The sequence below is a fragment of the Ipomoea triloba genome, chromosome 3, assembly GCF_003576645.1.
Source record: "Ipomoea triloba cultivar NCNSP0323 chromosome 3, ASM357664v1".
Lineage (NCBI taxonomy): Eukaryota > Viridiplantae > Streptophyta > Magnoliopsida > Solanales > Convolvulaceae > Ipomoea > Ipomoea triloba.
In genome coordinates this window covers 18,635,011-18,652,787 of record NC_044918.1, presented here as the reverse complement: position 1 = coordinate 18,652,787, position 17,777 = coordinate 18,635,011, and the positions used below count along the sequence as shown (strand labels likewise).

Here is a 17,777-nt window from a genome sequence, read left to right as displayed (position 1 = left end):
ACGCGGCTACTCATTTCTACTACTTATTATCTCATCTGATTTGATCTGCTGGGTGGTTTAAGATTAAATGGTATGTGGATCTGAATAGGCATGCGGCATATGCATTTTATTTTGCACATTATCATCAAATAGGGGAGTACTATCGGTCGTTATACCGTGGACCGTGGTTACTGATACTACAGGGCATCTCAAAAGATAGTGTCTTACATTTGTTTTTATAGTATCGAATGAAACTATAGTTATATCGAAATGTAACTGTAGTTGTCTTGAAATGTAACTGCAGTGTATATGAACTGATACTGAATAATAGTTTCACATTTGTGTTTTATATTATCGAATGAAACTGTAGTTATATCGAAATGTAACTGTAGTTGTACGTGTTGAAATGTAACTACAGTGTATATGAACTGGTGCTGATGAATAACAGTTTCACATTTGTGTTTTTATATTATCGAATGAAACTGTAGTTATATCGAAATGTAACTGCAGTTTTGTTGAAATGTAACTGCAGTGTATATGAACTGAAAGTGAATGGGGCGGAACGGAGGTGGTTTCATCTGTATGTTTTCATTAATCAAAACGACGTCATCCAGAAATGTCTAGCTTACAAGTGTATTTTTAATTTCTGCCAATAATCCTAAGTTGTTTGGTATTGTTTGGGTGGCTATGGAAATTTGTAATTACTAATTGAAAGTGTGTAGGAGATATATTTTGTTCATTTGTAATAATCAACAAACCACACAAAAGGCCAGTACCTTGTGCACAAATGGCATATAGTGATTCTCTCGTATGGGAGGTCATGAGATCGAACTTTAGTGGAGTTGTTGTTGACTCTTTGTACCTCAATAGGTTGAGAAAGTATAAATAAATTACCACTGTTATGCATTCACATATTCAAAACTCTATATTCACAGGTCAGGGCTACAAGTTGCTAGAACTTCTTAACTTCACACATGCATAACTTTACATTCACGATTTCTATACTCCATATTCACAATTTGAAACCTCCACATTTCACACATTTCTGGGCAACTCTACATTCACACAATCATAAATCTACATTCACGATTTCTATACTCTACATTCACACTTTGAAACCTCTACATTCACACATTTTTGGACAACTCTATATTCAGCAATATGTTTACTAATTTAAAAAAAAAAAATAAAAAAAAAAAATAAAGAAAAGAGAGACAAAAACGACGTAGTTTTGGACCCAAGTCCACCTTGCAAGGTGGACCTGGGTCCACGGCTTAATTTGCCCGGAAGAATAGAAACTGTCACATTATATAAATGGGCCTTGTTTTCAATTGGGCTTTTATATTTGGTCCATTAGGATTTCTCAAACAGATTATGTTATTTCAATTTGTATATTTAAATATTTTAAATTTAAATGTTTAAATATGGGTAGTATTTTCATTACTATAAATATTGATTCCCATTTCAAAGGAAGGGATCAAAACAACATTCCGAAGGATAAAAGTAAAAAATCTGAAGAAGATTTAACACAATCAAATTGTTGATTGCATTCAAGTCAAATTTTATTTGTGACGAAGTTAAATCATCAAATAATTGTATTTGACAAGTGACAAAATGTTTATAAGATATTTAAAATTAAATCAAACTTGAGAATCAAATATTGTACCCACATTCAAGGGTGCATTTAGTATAGGGGCAGTGGGACAACTGCCCCTCCTCCCACAGCCCCACTTCACCCCATATATATATAGCAGATGTTTGCATATAAGTAATTCATATAGATATAAATTACTCAAAGGTGAATTAGCGTAATAGAGCCAATAGTACTCAAAAAAAAAATATGTATGTATTGTAGTAAAGGTCAAGAGGTCGAGTCATTTTGCATGATTATTGAGTATTTTATTTTTTTTCTCCTTTATTTTAAGTTTTGCCCCCACTGAAAAAGAAAAAAAAAAAAATCCTGCCTCCGCTCCTGCCCACATTTGATCTACATTCATATATTTTAATTTGTACAGAATTCTCAGTGTAAACATGCAAAATTTTTCGTTTACACCAAAAATAGTTATGCAGGAGAGGGAAAAAAAAAAAACTTTGTCAACATGGTTTGAATATGACCAATGACTTGTTATGTCTCTATAACAAAAACATGATTGTTGTGTTTGGAAATTGGAAGTCATTATTTCGTTCAACAATCCTTAAAACGACATTGACTACAAATTTGTGGTGTCTCCATTGTGGGCAACTAAATCGTGTCGTCGTACGTTTTTGGAATCCACTCCTCTTTCTTAGTACAAAACAAAACGCGTTCAGCAGGCCAGGTTGATTGATTTTTGTTCCTCACTCTACGTTTTCTTTCTTTTTTTAATTTATTAAAATCGATTTCACATACCAGATACCCAATCAGAAGGTCAGTCAACATATATATATATATATATATATATATATATATATATTTGGTGGGAATGACCCGTCAAGGACGGGAGATACAAAAATTACCAAACTCTTATGGAACTGGCTCCAGCGGCGTCTGCAGCAAGGAGCACCTCGATACTAGCGGGAGGTGAGTCCAAAATGACAGTACCCCACTCCCTTAGGCTTATACCCGATTTATAGTAGACCGGGTCGCAATAAAACTATCAATTGCATCTACATCCTGTACATTGTGAGATACTAAGTATAAAAAAGACTTCATGTTTCACTTTTCTAATTTAATAAAATATGTGTAAAAAAATTATGCTAATTAAAAAATACGGAGTATATATATCTAAAAACATAATAAGTTTCAATCAAAGTTACATCCCTAATTTTTGTTCATGTTTTTAGTGCTAACCGTACATTGTGTTTTTAGAGTTGTACTATACAAATTTTTGGATAAAAATACTCTGATTTATCTTACCGTTATAACTTTCGTTATCTTTTTCATTAACTTTACCATGCACATGCATCTACCATATCTTTTCTTATATTCTTTAATGATAATAATATTTGTACATATTAAATATTAGATTAATATAATAAATAATTTTTTTCATTTAGATTTTAATTAGTAAAAATTCGTTAATTATTTTTTAAAATATAAATATTAGACATATGTTTTTGCGCATTGCGCATAGAAAAGACTAGTATATATAATATGCACTGACAGGTGTAGTCAATTTTAATTCAATTTGAGAAGTCTTTGCCAAGATAATTATAATTAGGTCCTCCGCTACTCACTAGTAACTAGTATATAAGTGATTTGAATTGAAAGGTTTTTTGGACAAAATTTCGTGTCAAAGTTTTGTAAGACTTCCGCGAGTTCCGCACAAAGAGCATTTCCTTTTGGAGACTTTGTTTTGAATTTTTCAATATATAAGAACTGGGAAGTTATCAACTTATCATATCCTCATACCCATGCAATATTTTAATATCAAACCATAGATATCATATAACATAAATGAGTAGTGTATCAAGAATTATTATGTTGTATGATAGGTTAGTGGTTGGAATTTTGGCTTCCTTCTTCATCTGTCATGTCTTGTTGCATGCTGGTGTGCTTTCTCATGTTAGTGCTAAAGATACACTTGCACCGGGGGAAAAACTGTCATCGGATACCGGAGATTACTTGGAGTCATCAAACCAACGGTTCAGATTAAGATTCGTGGGACGACCTGGCTCTACTTCCAGCTGGTATTTGTGTATACAGTTAACACAGTATGTCGCCCTGTCCACTTCAGAAGAAACCGCAATTTGGGTTGCTTGGTCGGGCGAAAGCCAAGCTTTCCCTCCATATTTAACAATGGATGAAGAAGGCCACTTGGTAGTGTCCACCGGGAATGCTTTCGTTGTGAATAAAGAACAACATGTGTACGCTAAAAACACGACAGCAACTCTACTTGACACGGGCAACTTGGTTCTCCAATGCCCCGCATGTAGTACGTGTTGGACCATCATTATAATTCTGATTATTATTTTTTACTTTCTAATATTTCAGACACCTGCATAAAGGGCTTAGGACAAGCTTTGTCCAATGTCGGTTATCAAGATTGTTACAGCCTCAGTTTCAACAGTTCTGAAAGTTTATACTTCAATTATTCTACAGGTAGTGGTACTATGTTGTGGCAAAGTTTTGATCGCCCTGCTAATACTTGGCTTCCGGGCATGAAAATGGGTTGGTTCGGGCTGAAAACGCGACAACCTCAGCAGCGTCTCCTGACGTCTTGGACGAGCGAGGAAAACCCTTCTCCGGGTGCTTTTACTCTAGGGGTTGATCCAAACAATACCAAGCAGATAGTTGCCATGCACAGAGGGATTGTTTATTGGCAAAGTGGGGAGTGGAGTGGCACCAAATTCCGATTTCTTGATGGGGATTTCCCTCTCAGGTATTTCTCTAACCACAACGATAGCTATTTTGTTTTGGATGGGAATTCGAGCTATATCGCCACTGTGCTTGCAATGGGGAAAGTGAAGGTTAGAATCAAAGGGAAATTTAAAGACATATACACTATATCTGGGTGCTATAGTGACAAATTTTATAACAATAAGGGGTGTATAAGACCCAAACAGTACAATTGTAGCGTTGGGGACTGGTTCAATTCAACAAACGGTGTCATAGATGGTGTGTGGGAACAGTATTTGTTCAGTTCTGGGCTTGGTATTAGTGACTGCAAGGAAATATGTGAGACAAATTGTTCCTGCAACGCCTATGCTGCTGTCAGGACTGATGGAACTGGTTGCAAATTTTCTTCTTCCACTGCCTACCATTACGTGTCTAATGGTGAAGTTCTTTACATTCGCAATGCAAAATCAGGTTTTTCTTTTCTCTTTCAAAACTTTCCCCATCAGAATCAAGTGCTTACCACTACGCGAAAAGTATAGGTGAAGACAAAGTATGATTCAAAAATTATGTGTCTGCAAGTTAACATATTATGTGTCTTTAAATAAATTGAAAACACATAATATGTTAAATGTAAGCACATAATACACATAATTTTTGGACCAAAGGTCCACAATACAAGGTAGGGCAAATTATTCTGTGGGCTGTGTTCAAAATACATCATTTACATACCGAATAATGTTCACAATTTACATACTAAATGTTCACAATTCAAATTGTGAACATTCAGTATGTAAATGGACACGGGTCCACCTTGCAATGTGGACCCAGGTACATGATATATATACTTATTGGTAAGGTGGACCCTGGTCTAATTGTAGATCTTGGTCCATGGTATAGCAATTGGGTAACGAATTGAATGCATGTGCAACTTTATTTTCTTATACTGTCATATTGTTGAGCCCAACAATTATCCACTGCACCTGCATGCCAGCCTTAGAACTCAAAACTTATAATTTTAGCGTAGTGGTAAGCATTTGATCTTTAACAATTTTAATTCAACAAAATCTATGAAATAATGCACTCACCTGCTCTGCATTATATTGGACTCTTTTAAGCAAATCCAGACCATCCTCCCACTGCTTTGCAAAAAAGGAAGCCACACAACATGAGAACAACAATGATAGCTGCTCTTACAGCAGCACCACTCGTGACCCTTGCCATGATTTTCATAATATGGTATATGAATCCAAGAAAATGTTGCCGCACATGCTTCATAGGTACATATATATTCTCTTAACATACTCTTTAATTTCCTAACTCTGGCTTTACACTAATAACCTGCAAGCGTTGGCACAGCCCCAATTGTGAACTCGAGGCAAGAACTTGATGGTAAGGAAGATGAGGAGTTACCTTTCTTCCCTTTTAAAAGCATAGAGATGGCCACAAATTACTTTTCTAATGAAAATAAGCTTGGTGAAGGAGGATTTGGCCATGTCTACAAGGTATGAACTATGTCAATGTCTATCTTCCAATTTTCACACATAGCTTACAAGAGTTATATTAGTTCACGTGAGACATTCTTACACAATTTTTGTATTGTAAATTTTAAATATGTTGTTGGATTCATGTGAAATATAATTTGACCCGAGGTGTTTCTTAAATTATGTATCATTCAAAATAAACTCTCATTCAGAATCCTTGAAATCTAGCTAACTAGCAAAACTATTTAGGGAACATTAGCCAACGGTCAAGATATCGCAGCAAAGCGGCTCTCAAAAATGTCTGGACAAGGAATCGAACAATTCAAGAATGAAGTCCTATTGATTTCAAAATTGCAACATAGGAATCTTGTCAGACTTTTAGGTTGTTGCACTCAAGGAGACGAGAAGATATTAATATATGAGTATCTGCCAAATAAAAGTTTGGATTCAATTCTTTTTGGTTGGTTTGATTAATTAGTCATTGATCTCTATCCTTCACCTTTTATTTTCTCTTTCTTGGATCCTTTAATTGAATGTATGATCACTGATTGTGCACAGATGCAAGAAAAAAAGTTTGCCTTGATTGGAGAAAGCGTGCCTCTATTATTAATGGGATTGCTCAAGGACTTTTGTACCTCCACAAGTATTCAAGACTAAGGATTATACACAGAGATTTAAAAACAAGTAATATCTTATTAGACATTGATATGCATCCCAAGATTTCTGATTTTGGAACAGCTAGAATATTTAAAGATAATGATTCTCGAGTAAGGACAAAATGCATTATTGGGACTTAGTAAGTCATGGAAATGGTTTTCAAATCTCTTTATTTATATATTACTTTGGTGTGATATGAATTAATAGTTTGTTGGTGAAACAGTGGATACATGTCTCCTGAATATGCCATGGATGGTCTATTCTCTGAGAAGTCTGATGTTTTTAGCTTTGGAGTCATGGTGCTAGAGATTGTAAGTGGAAAGAGGAACAATGGCTTCTATAATCCAACTCGTATTTCAAATTTACTTGGTTATGTGAGTATTTTTCTACATGCATGTGAGTTGTATTAAAAAATGTGCATCCATCTATTTCTTGGTTTCCTTTATTCTAACATCTCCGCTTGCGGGGATTCTTAGGCTTGGGATTTATGGATAGAAGGTCGAGTTTCAGACTTGATAGACCAAACAATAGACCATATGGTTTCAACAAATGAAGCAACAAGATGTATTCAAATAGGTCTACTATGTGTTCAAGAAAGTGCAGCGGATAGACCTACCATGTCAGATGTGGTATCTATGCTTGGTACAGAATCAATAGTTTTACCTACTCCTAAGCAACATGGATTTTCTAATGCCATTGGCTCAAAATATGATAATGTTGGTAACAATCCAAAAACTTGTTCGGTCAATAATGTCACAATTTCAGAAATTGAAGGTCGATAGCAAAACACTTTTGTAACATATTGCTTTCATTTCACATATATTCCTTTTTTCTTTTCTGTTGATGAAATGTTTGTCAATCTTTTGTAACAAAATTCCAAGTGGTTTGATAATGACAATGGACTATTAATGAAATACCATGGAAACCTTGAAAAATGTTCCTTTATTTTTATAATTTCTATAGCTAAAGTATCCTATATAGGTTCAAAAGCTCAACAATTAATGGTCTAATTCATAGACAAATTGTAAATCAATGTAAGCCTACTCCTTTTATGGTCGTTTTTCACCCGATTTCTCTCCTTAATGGTCTGTTTGGTAAGCTGCAATTGTAATTCAACTGCAACCTAATTTTTTTACAGTAAAAATTACATTATTTGGTTAAACTATTACATGATAATGCATTTTAACACAAGTAATCAATTCAAACTCCAATAAACTATTACATGATAATGCATTTACTATTAATACTAGCTACCACTACATTTAAAAAATGTTAATTACTCTCATACTAATTACCATTCAATTCGTTTTCAAAAAAATAACCATTCAATTCAACTACAATAATCCGCCATAGGAAGTTACATCATTACTATCACTTCCTACATGTGAGATAATCAGTGCCACAATTAAACCACATCTAAGCCATAATTGAAATGCAACTTCCTATGACTTCCATTATTCTCCCAAGGCTTTAGCTTCATCAACTCAAGATTGTGTCTTTTGCTCTTGATCTGTTATTTATTTATTTTTGTTTTTCAACTTCAAGCTAGTTTTAACATTCCAATTCATTGTATTTTTGTCAAGATGCTTTAGTAGTCCTTCAATGTCCTTACACAACGTGCTTGAAAACATCTATATCAATCCACCTAAATGCTTCATAGTAATTATTTGTCTAAAAATCCAAAATTAAAATAAGAAACTTGAATAACAGCTCAACATACAATTTTCAAAAAAAAAAACAAAAGTAATTATATATATATATATATATATATATATATATATATATATTACTCCATATCATGGACATTCTTGGTATCATTTACTAGGATTTGCATAACTCTAGAACATTCAAATTAGTAATTAAATTTACATCGGAATTTCATTGATCTAACTTTTGATGATATACATTATTTGAATTTGTAAAATTTATTTGCTGGATTTTTTGATGCACACTATCAAAGTTTCTATGAGAACGATTTTATCTATTAGTTAAGTTGTTTTAGAGAATGCAACCTCATTGTTTATTCTTTTGAGAACATTTATGTTGAATTCTTATATGTTTTAGAATTGATGGTGATCTATTTTTAAGTTCATAATCAGTTAAAATTTAGTCTATCTAATTGTATCATCTTTGCTTTGATAAACTTATTTGTTGAATTATTTGAAAACTCAAACTTTTTTTTTTAACCAAAAAAATAAATAAAAAGCTTGAGCAATATGAAAATTAGCGAATTAAACTCAAATTTCAATTTTAAAGTTTGATCAAACTCGAGATTAAGTCACTATATATTTATTAAATTGGAGCTTAAATCGACCCGACTTTAAATTGGAGCTTAAATCGACCCGACTTCGAACACGCTCTTAGATACAATAATTGAATCTCTTTTAAGAATTTCCATTCACTTCAAATTGATTCCCTCTCCCGCTTCCCCACATTCCTAAATTCGCTCAAAGCCTCAAACCCACACATCGGATCTCAAATTCCTTGGGATAAAACTTGGCAATTCCAGTGGCAGTTTTGTTCAAGAAACATCCGCTAGTCTTGCAGCTGTACGAGGAAAAGCCGAAACCCTAGGGTTCTTCGATTTAGTCTACAGAATGGGGGATGGGTTGAAGAATTTCGACGTAGAGAAGCTCATGTTGTGGAGCAACGACCTCGTTGAGGTCTTGAAGGATGGCGAAGATGTCAATTCATTGAAGCAGCTATTGGAGCAATCTAACTCCCTTCAATCTCAGTGCAATACTGATTTTAACGAGACCCAGAGGTCCATTGAAGGTAATTAGTAAATCTTCTCTCTTTTTTGGCTTTACTTGTATAAAGATACCGTTTTTCTGTGGTTCAGTATTGTTAAATTCCAATTTGTTACTTGAGATAACAAGTAATTTGTATGAAATTGATGAAATTAGATGCGCAGTTACTCTGGTTAATAATTCAATTTCTCACTTCCCTTTGGGAAGGGGCAAATAATTGAAACTTGGAGGAAAGAAGGGTCAATGAAGCTAATTTGTTGAAGCCGCTATTTGACTGATGCTTATTAGAATGTAGAAATTTTCTACTTTCCTTTTCTGTTAGTGCTCATGGTTTTCGAAAAAAAATATCTTGCTTAATTTGAAGACTGTATATTTAGTTATTTACTGGTTTGGCTGTGTAGTGAGTTTCATAGGTAAATTCTTTTGATTTTGAGGATTTCAGCTTGCCAATTTGCTCTGATGTTAAAAATGTGTTGTATTGATTTTTGTGCGTAATGTGCTTTAGATTATGAAAAGAAGGTAGATATGTGCAAACGTAAAACTCTGGAAGCAAAATCTGAAGCTTCAACTGATGCTGAAATAGAATCACTACAAAAAGATCTTGAAGAGGAGCTTCAAAGAGAAAGCCTGTTAAGAGAAGAGCTGAGATGAGTATTTCGAGAGCCCTATGTTTGCTGGCTTTTGATATCTTAGAAACTTTTGCTTGTGTTATTGATCGGTGGTTTGTATATTTGTAATGTCATCACAGTTATTGCAGAAGAAATGAATGATTTAGAGCATCAAAGATTCTCCATTGAGGAACAAGGGAAATCCCTTAAGCAACTTGAGCGAGATGACTCAAGAGCAGAGTAAGCTCATCTCAATATATTACAGCTATCAATATATCAGCCACATTGGTTTCTGCCTACTTTAAAAGTTTCATAAGTGTGATGTCATACTTAAAATTGCAAATTATGTGAATAACGGGTTACTATGGATGCAATGCTTTATTATGCAATCCAAGTGCTCTGCTATCACATGCACTTCTTTAGATTTATATATTATTCCAAGTTGAATTTTTCATACTACGCAATAATCAGAAATAATGCTTTTGATGTGAGATGTCATATTTTATCTTTTGCCACTAATTGCTTGCAGAACCCTCCCTCCTCTCCATTAAGTAATAATAGCCCTTTTGTTCTGATTTTGCAGGATGAAGTTATCATTGTTTGCTTCAGTTACAAATATTATTCCAAGCTTGGATGATCAATCAAAAATATCTGGCTGTATCCTTATTGAAAAATTGATGTTTATGTTTATCTATTTTTCCTTTATTTCTTGCCATGTGGCTGTTCTCATTAGAACTGTTCGCCATCTGCTGCAACTGGATAGTCCTTCACTCAACACAGATATAGTTCAGAGAGATAAAAATGTGGTTGAAGATTTTGACTTTGACCCAAAAGATATGTCCGAGTTTGAAACTTGTAACCGCATTTGGAAGATGATTAACTTGGACACATTATAGTTTTGTGAGCACAATTCTGTCAAATGTTGTGTACATGTATGTTTAAGTTGCCAATACAATTATGATTTCTTTTGCAATCTTGTGCGTAGCTGTTCCTTTGTGATCCTTCTTGCACAAGTACAAAACAGCTCTATAACTTAGTATGAATTTGGAATCTATTTATCTTTATTTTTCTTTTGCAAATTTTTGAGTCACAGAATGTTGACATGTATCCTTCTTCCCAAGCACATCCCAAATTTCTCATGATCATGGAAGCATTTCAATTGCATTTCTTTGAATGCCATGTTGCACTTAATCAGGCTGTATTTATTTCATTCTGTTTCTTGCTAATCTATGTACGAGATGAAATTTCATGCTATTCTTGAAAGCAAACTTGAGGGGTGAAACATGGCATGTAATAATCTAGTTGTTTCCTGGATCCTGAGGTCTGTTTCACCTGAAATTGCAGTGTTCTTTGGCTACAAACTGAGAGTTAATGTTCCAGTTTCGTACTTGTTTTATGGAGATAGCAATTCAAGTGGAAGTGGACTTGAACTTGGTAGGAAGAAATTAAAGACTGCAAATTGCTGCAAAGTAACCTTCCTTGCATAAAAAGTGCCTGGATAGATTTAGTTATGATGTGAGGAGCCTTTCATAATCAGAGAAACAATTAGGATAACATTTTACATTTTAAAATTCCTACTTTTCCCAGTTCCACCTGGTTGTTTTTGTGCAGTCAAAGGATTTCTAGACAGGAGAAGAATGCCAAAAAGAAATATGATATGGGAAATGGTTTAACATTTTAACCTCCCAATATCCAATCAAATGGAATCTCTTGTGGATCAAGAAAGTTTACCATTTTTTGGCTTCTTTCACAATCAAAGTAGTATTGTTTGACCTTTCAATTAGATAGTTCTGTTCACATTTATACTCATCATAACAATGGCTGCACGAATGAAAAGGAAATTATGGGAAGCTGATGCTACAAAGGAAATTTCTTGAAGTCAGCCTTATTGAAAATAACAACAGGATGGGGAAAAAAAGAGAGTTTTTAATTGGTAAACTTTTCCAAACTTCTGCATCTTAAACTTGACAACAAATTGTTCAATTTTTTTTTTTTGTAATAAATTAGGAGGAGGTGTTGTTCTACTCATCAAATAATTCATTGTCTTTAGTTCTTTGTCAATGAACTCTTTTTTGTCTTTATTTGCTTTTGTTTTTCCTTCATTGTATCCCTTTTCACATTCATACCATATTTCTGCCAAGAATGTCTGAGACCAACATCCATCAGTGCTGTCAATTTTATGGTTTTCTGGACTGAAAAGAATAATTTTATTTATTTTTTGTTTTGTTTACTAAAAACCTGACATTTCAAGAATGATAAAACAAAATTCAAATTTAACAAAGCAATAAAATCGTTTCAAGTCTCCGCTCTGACCTTTTCATTAATTTTATGTCAAAAGTGAAGACCTTTGCTGCTTTATATATTGCTCTTGTTCCTTGTACATACAACTGATACAAGAGCCTTAACTTTTGTTTGCAGCAGAAACTTGTGGGTCCAGATGACAGCAAGAATATCTGTCTCCTCTGTTGTTTCTTGTCTGACATTTTGTTGCAAATTTGTGTTCTTTTGTCATGCTTTTGACACCCTTAGACAAGGCCAAACCTTGCAGAATGGCGAAACATTAGTTTCTGCAAATGGAATCTTTGAATTAGGATTTTTTGGTACAGGTGATCCTGGAGGGAACCACTATTTGGGAACTTGGATCAAGAAAGATGTTCATAAGAAGGCGTTTTGGGTAGCGAACCGGGACAATCCAGTTTACGGTGAGACTGGAAATCTGACAATAAGGTATGATGGGAACCTGGTGATCTCTGATGTTAGGATTTATCCTAATATAGTAGTAAACTCTGAAATGGTGGCAACGGGTGGGAACACGAGGGCAACGCTTCTTGATTCTGGAAACTTTGTTCTTTATGAAGGGGAGAAGGTTCTATGGCAGAGTTTTGATTACCCCTCTGATACTTTTTTGCCAGGAATGAAGCTGGGATGGTTAGGCATTGATACAAACCAAACAAGAAAGTCATTTCTTGTATCCTGGTTGACTCCTTCTGTTCCTGCCAGTGGTCCATTTGCTTTAGGCCTTGATTCACACAACAAATCAATTTTCAAAGTTTGGCGTCGGGTCATTATGTCTCAGGAGATCGGTTTCTGGGATGGCCACACTTTTAGATTCTTCTTCCAGAGAGTATCAGACAGCTACAGCTTCACCTTTGTGTCAAACAAGAACGACATTTACCTCACATTTAACACGAACGAAGGGAAAAACATGTCTTGGTTTGTTCTGACATCAAGCGGGGAAATCAACGAGTTTACTATGTTGGATGGAGGGGTGGCAATTGTAAACCACACTCTTTGCAACACCAGGGAGGCTCCCGAAACCAAAGGGTGTTTGGTTCCACTGCCAAACATGTGTGGTGGTAACAATAATTTCTCAGAGATCAAAGGCTCTATACCCGTCTCAATGGTTGTTTCTAGATCCACCGGTGTAGGCCCCAGCGACTGCGAAATGATGTGCCTAATCAACTGTTCTTGTTCCGCTTTTGCATCGTTTCAAAACGATGGAACTGGATGCCAGCTTTACTACGGTGACAAACGAGATCTGCTAAAAAGCATAGGTGGAGGCAACAGCAGCCTTTATGTCCGAGGCGACGTTCCTAAAAGTTCAGGTGAGGCTAGCTTAGTGTAAAAGACTTGATATTATAATGTTATTGTCTGTATTGCTGATTAAATGTTCCACCCAACTCTCCTAGGGATTCAAAGGAAATGGAAATGGGCTATTATCATATCAACTGTGGTTGTTTTAGTACCACTAGTTCTCAGCTCAGTATGGTGTTATCTTGGATACAAAAAGGTCAACCATATAGGTAAATCACTAAATTTCTTTATATTTTATGCCATTTTTCATTGAATGAACATTATTTAGTCAACTTGATTGCGCGGAACAGGAATCGCCAGGGAAGAAGATGACATAAGAGACAGTGCATCACTGTTATTGTTTCAGTTTGGTACTAATGTAGCAGCAGTTGATACACAAAATAGTGCAGATGCTGTTGAACAAGGCAAGTGGAATGGTTGTGAATTGCCTCTAGTGAGCTTTTCTTGCATTGTAGATGCCACCGGCAATTTCTCTGCTGAAAACAAGATTGGGGAAGGCGGTTTTGGTCCCGTGTACAAGGTAGATTACAAACACCTCTGCTACGCTTAGAAGTGAAGGATGTGCTCCGTCTCAACTAAAAGTCTAAGCTGATAGTTAGATTGCACATTTATGTTTATATATTATATGTTCAACACGCCCCCTCACGTGTACGGGCCGATTACTTTTTGATGGGCTCCAAGCAACACGTGGACCATATCGGGTGGCACAGAGCTTTGAACCATGACCTCTTTCATGAGGTCGGCTCTATTACCAAATTGAAGGATATGCTTTGTCTCAACTAAAAATCTAAGCTGAGAGGCTCAACACTTAGCTCCTTGTATTATCTCAGACTAGAGATTGGGTTTTTTTGTTTATGAGCTCTTGCAAACAACTTGAAACTATGATTTCAGGGCAAATTACTGGGACATGAGATTGCAGTGAAGAGGCTATCAAGACTGTCTGGACAAGGACTAGAGGAATTCAGAAATGAGGTTAGAGTAATTTCCATGCTGCAGCATAGCAATCTTGTGAGGCTTTTGGGGTACTGCACTGAACAAGAAGAGAAGATAGTACTCTATGAGTACCTGCAAAACAGAAGTTTGGATTCAATTCTTTTCGGTTCGTGTTCATACTCTGGAAATGCATTTTCTGTATAGTATCATAAGACCTTTTTGCTCACAACTGCTTCTGCAGATGAAACAAAGAGTGTGATGCTAGACTGGAGAAAGCGGGTGCACATAATCGAAGGGATTGCTCAAGGTCTCCTTTATCTTCACAAGTACTCCAGATTAAGAATTATCCATCGAGACTTGAAAACGAGCAACATATTATTAGATACTTATTTCAACCCGAAAATATCTGATTTTGGCATGGCAAGAATCATTGATGAGAGTATTCCAACAAAAACCAAAAGGATTGCAGGAACATAGTAAGTAATTTGGCACAGAACATCAATTTGTGCTTTTATAGTTTTATTCTTCCTTATACTTAAACATCTTTTTTTTTTTACTGATAATCCTTAAATATATTGGATATAGTGGCTATATGTCTCCCGAATATGCAGTGCATGGGCTATTCTCCACGAAATCTGACATATTTAGCTTCGGGGTTATCGTACTAGAGATCATTAGTGGGAAGAGGAACACCACATTTTACGAGGCCAATGGTTCTCTGAACTTGCTGGGATTTGTGAGTAAACCTATGATGTTTTCTCCTTGTTGAGCATATAATACATATGAGCATATAATAACATATATAAATATAAATGTGGAATCCAACTATCACTTTAGACTTTTAGTTGAGACAGAGCACATCCTTCTGTCTTGTGCACTTTCCTTAAAAACATGTTTTTAAGTTTTAACGTTGATTTCAGGCATGGGAAACCTGGAAAGAAGAGCGATGGGTGGAATTCATGGATCCAGCATTGGCTAACTCATGCAATCTGGATGAGGTCAAGTTATGCCTTAATGTGGCTCTCCTATGCATCCAAGAAAAACCAAAAGACAGGCCAACAACGTCGGACGTGGTTTCGATGCTGAACAATGAAAGAGGTGGTCGTTTACCGGTACCCAAACGGCCTGCTTTCTCAACTCTAACGGAGTCATACGTTGAATCAAAGCTGGAGGGGCAAAAGCCTTCTTGTAATGACATTACTTTCTCTGCAATTGAAGGGAGATAGAAGGGCCAGTTTAGTACTTCTTTCTGGTAGTTAGTCTGTATTAAGATGGAGCCATGGAAACATATTTTTTGATAGGTGGCATTCACTCGCAAGTACATAAATTCACTGGTATAAATACATATTTATACTATTTAGGTATATAAATTCACTATTGTAGATACATAAATTCACTATTATAAGTATATAGATATAGATTCACTATTGTAAGTACATAGATTCATTACTTGGTGTCATTTTTATGCATCTCAACTATTATTTTTATGTATCTAATTTTTTTTTATATACTTAGAATACTATTTTTATGTATTTTAGTCCACTACATAAGCTAGATCTAGTCAAATCATACTTGTATGAGACTGCCTCACGAATCTTTATCCGTGAAATGTGTTGGATTGGGTTGGATCAATATGAAAAATGTAATACATATATTGAAAAATATAATACTAATTAGCTTAGGAATAAAGTGTTTCTTCATTTCTTCAAAAAAGCAAAAAGTGTTTCTTCAAAAAAAAAAAAAAAAAAGGAATAAAGTGTTTGTTACGTATAAGAAAAATTGTAATACTTTTGACGACAATTGTAATACTTTTACATTTTGATATAAAAGTACATTTTTCATCAAAAGTATTATATTTTTCTTGTAAGTAATGTTGGCAAATGCTTATTTTTGTTTTGGTAAATTCACCCAGGTTCTCCCGAAATTCTGCCCAACAAAGAGAGCTCACTTGCCACTTGAGCTACCCCATTGGGTTACAAATGTTTATTACTTGGAAAAATATAATACTTTAAATTAAAATTAAATGTAAAAGTATTATATTTGTTTTAAAAAGTATTACATTTTCCTATATAAGTAATAAACATTTTATTACTTATTACTATTACATTTTTCAGTATAAGTATTAAATTTGATCTTGACTTGACTTGTCGTCTCACAAACAAGGATCTGTGAGATGTTCTTACACAAGTTTTTACCAGGATATAATATCTTGGCAAATTATTATGTGTACCCAGGTCCAAAATACACAACTTACATACTGAATGTTCACAACTAAATGTTCACAATTTATATACTGAATGTTCACAATTTGAATTGTAAACATTCAATATGTAAATTGTGAATATTCAGTATGTAAATTGTGACGGTTCCATGGTATAACTATTGTAATATCTTCTTGTGTTACCAGTTGAGGCAATTTATATCGTGGACCAGGGTGTACAATGTATTATGCACCCCGTACCAAAAGGACATCGTTTTGGTCATTTTAATTAACAATTTATTTTTTTGGAAATCACGTTTCCCGTTTCGGCCGGTCTGTGTATTTGTGTTAATATTATGTGTATTCTTTGAAGACATTCGGTGTATTGTAGACTACAATTCTGTGTATTCATGTTAGATGTATTTAAACATAGGTTGTGACGTGTTTTGTGTATTCAAATGTTAGGAGGATGATTTCTTTGTAATTGTGTCAATATTATGTGTATTTCCTCAAGTCATTATGTATATTCTAGATAAGGATTCTGTGTACTTCTTGAAGTCATTCGCGTCCACCGTCAAACTACGTCGTTTCGGACCAGGGTCCACGATATCCAGTTGATCAGTGGGCTAGGTCTATTACATTTCTGCGAAGAATTTGTTGAATGGATTGGGGATACACTAACGTTCATCAAGCCCATGTAGCCAATGTTCCTATGACGTGGATGGGCTTATTCATGGACTGAAAATAGACCGCAAATTATATTAGTTTAAAATTATATTATATTCAAATTATAGATGTGTTTGTAATTAATCTATTATATTATGTACTTCAGTTAACCTATTATATATGTACTTAGAAATAAACTGAATGTACACAATTTATTAATTGCATGCACATACTATGTTAAATGCAAATATATAACATATTAATATGTTATTGTAGTAGGTACATACTTTTATTAAGTGAAGACACATAATATGTTAACAGCAGACATAATCTAAATGTTGTTTTGAACCAAGGTCCGATCCATAATACAAGTTACGTACCCTAAGCTAGTTCATGATATAACAAATGAAAATTGGCATAACTACTAAAAAAAAAGCACATATTATATCGTGAGCCGGGTCCATCTTGCATGGTGGGTCCTAAGCTAAAACAATAATTACATTAATTACTACATCATGCATGTTTAATAACATCATCTTGTATTATGTTCATAATATTTATTTTATATGTTCATAAGTCAAAACTTTAATA

The 17,777-nt window shown here is 34.5% G+C and overlaps 2 protein-coding genes across 2 annotated transcripts; both read left to right on the top strand.

Annotated features, from left to right (window-relative positions):
• Positions 1–2,441: 2,441 nt before the first annotated feature.
• On the top strand, positions 2,442–15,718 carry LOC116013020. Its single transcript, XM_031252682.1, has 20 exons — positions 2,442–2,539; positions 3,454–3,890; positions 3,953–4,768; positions 5,654–5,799; positions 6,028–6,238; positions 6,337–6,574; positions 6,659–6,746; positions 6,912–7,155; positions 8,983–9,210; positions 9,691–9,810; positions 9,934–10,033; positions 10,377–10,648; positions 11,138–11,262; positions 12,231–13,398; positions 13,483–13,596; positions 13,678–13,907; positions 14,279–14,486; positions 14,562–14,796; positions 14,906–15,056; positions 15,241–15,718. Exons 1-20 carry the CDS (start codon positions 2,442–2,444, stop codon positions 15,544–15,546), a joined length of 5,535 nt encoding a protein of 1,844 aa, XP_031108542.1. The 3' UTR covers positions 15,547–15,718.
• Positions 8,803–10,872, top strand: LOC116011934 (kinetochore protein SPC24 homolog). The gene is made up of 5 exons (XM_031251369.1): positions 8,803–9,210; positions 9,691–9,832; positions 9,932–10,033; positions 10,377–10,450; positions 10,574–10,872. The coding sequence occupies exons 1-5, from the start codon at positions 9,033–9,035 to the stop codon at positions 10,687–10,689; spliced, it is 612 nt and encodes a 203-aa protein (XP_031107229.1). The 5' UTR covers positions 8,803–9,032; the 3' UTR covers positions 10,690–10,872.
• Positions 15,719–17,777: the final 2,059 nt, after the last annotated feature.

Bases quoted from the DNA above. Each gene is read 5' to 3' on its own strand.
- LOC116013020 (XM_031252682.1), top strand. From the start codon at position 2,442: ATGACCCGTCAAGGACGGGAGATACAAAAATTACCAAACTCTTATGGA. The intron at 4,769-5,653 runs GTTTTTCTTTTC...GCGTTGGCACAG, and splicing joins CATTCGCAATGCAAAATCAG to CCCCAATTGTGAACTCGAGG. The intron at 13,399-13,482 runs GTGAGGCTAGCT...CAACTCTCCTAG, and splicing joins CGACGTTCCTAAAAGTTCAG to GGATTCAAAGGAAATGGAAA.
- LOC116011934 (XM_031251369.1), top strand. From the start codon at position 9,033: ATGGGGGATGGGTTGAAGAATTTCGACGTAGAGAAGCTCATGTTGTGG. The intron at 9,833-9,931 runs ATGAGTATTTCG...TAATGTCATCAC, and splicing joins CTGTTAAGAGAAGAGCTGAG to AGTTATTGCAGAAGAAATGA. The intron at 10,034-10,376 runs GTAAGCTCATCT...CTGATTTTGCAG, and splicing joins CGAGATGACTCAAGAGCAGA to GATGAAGTTATCATTGTTTG.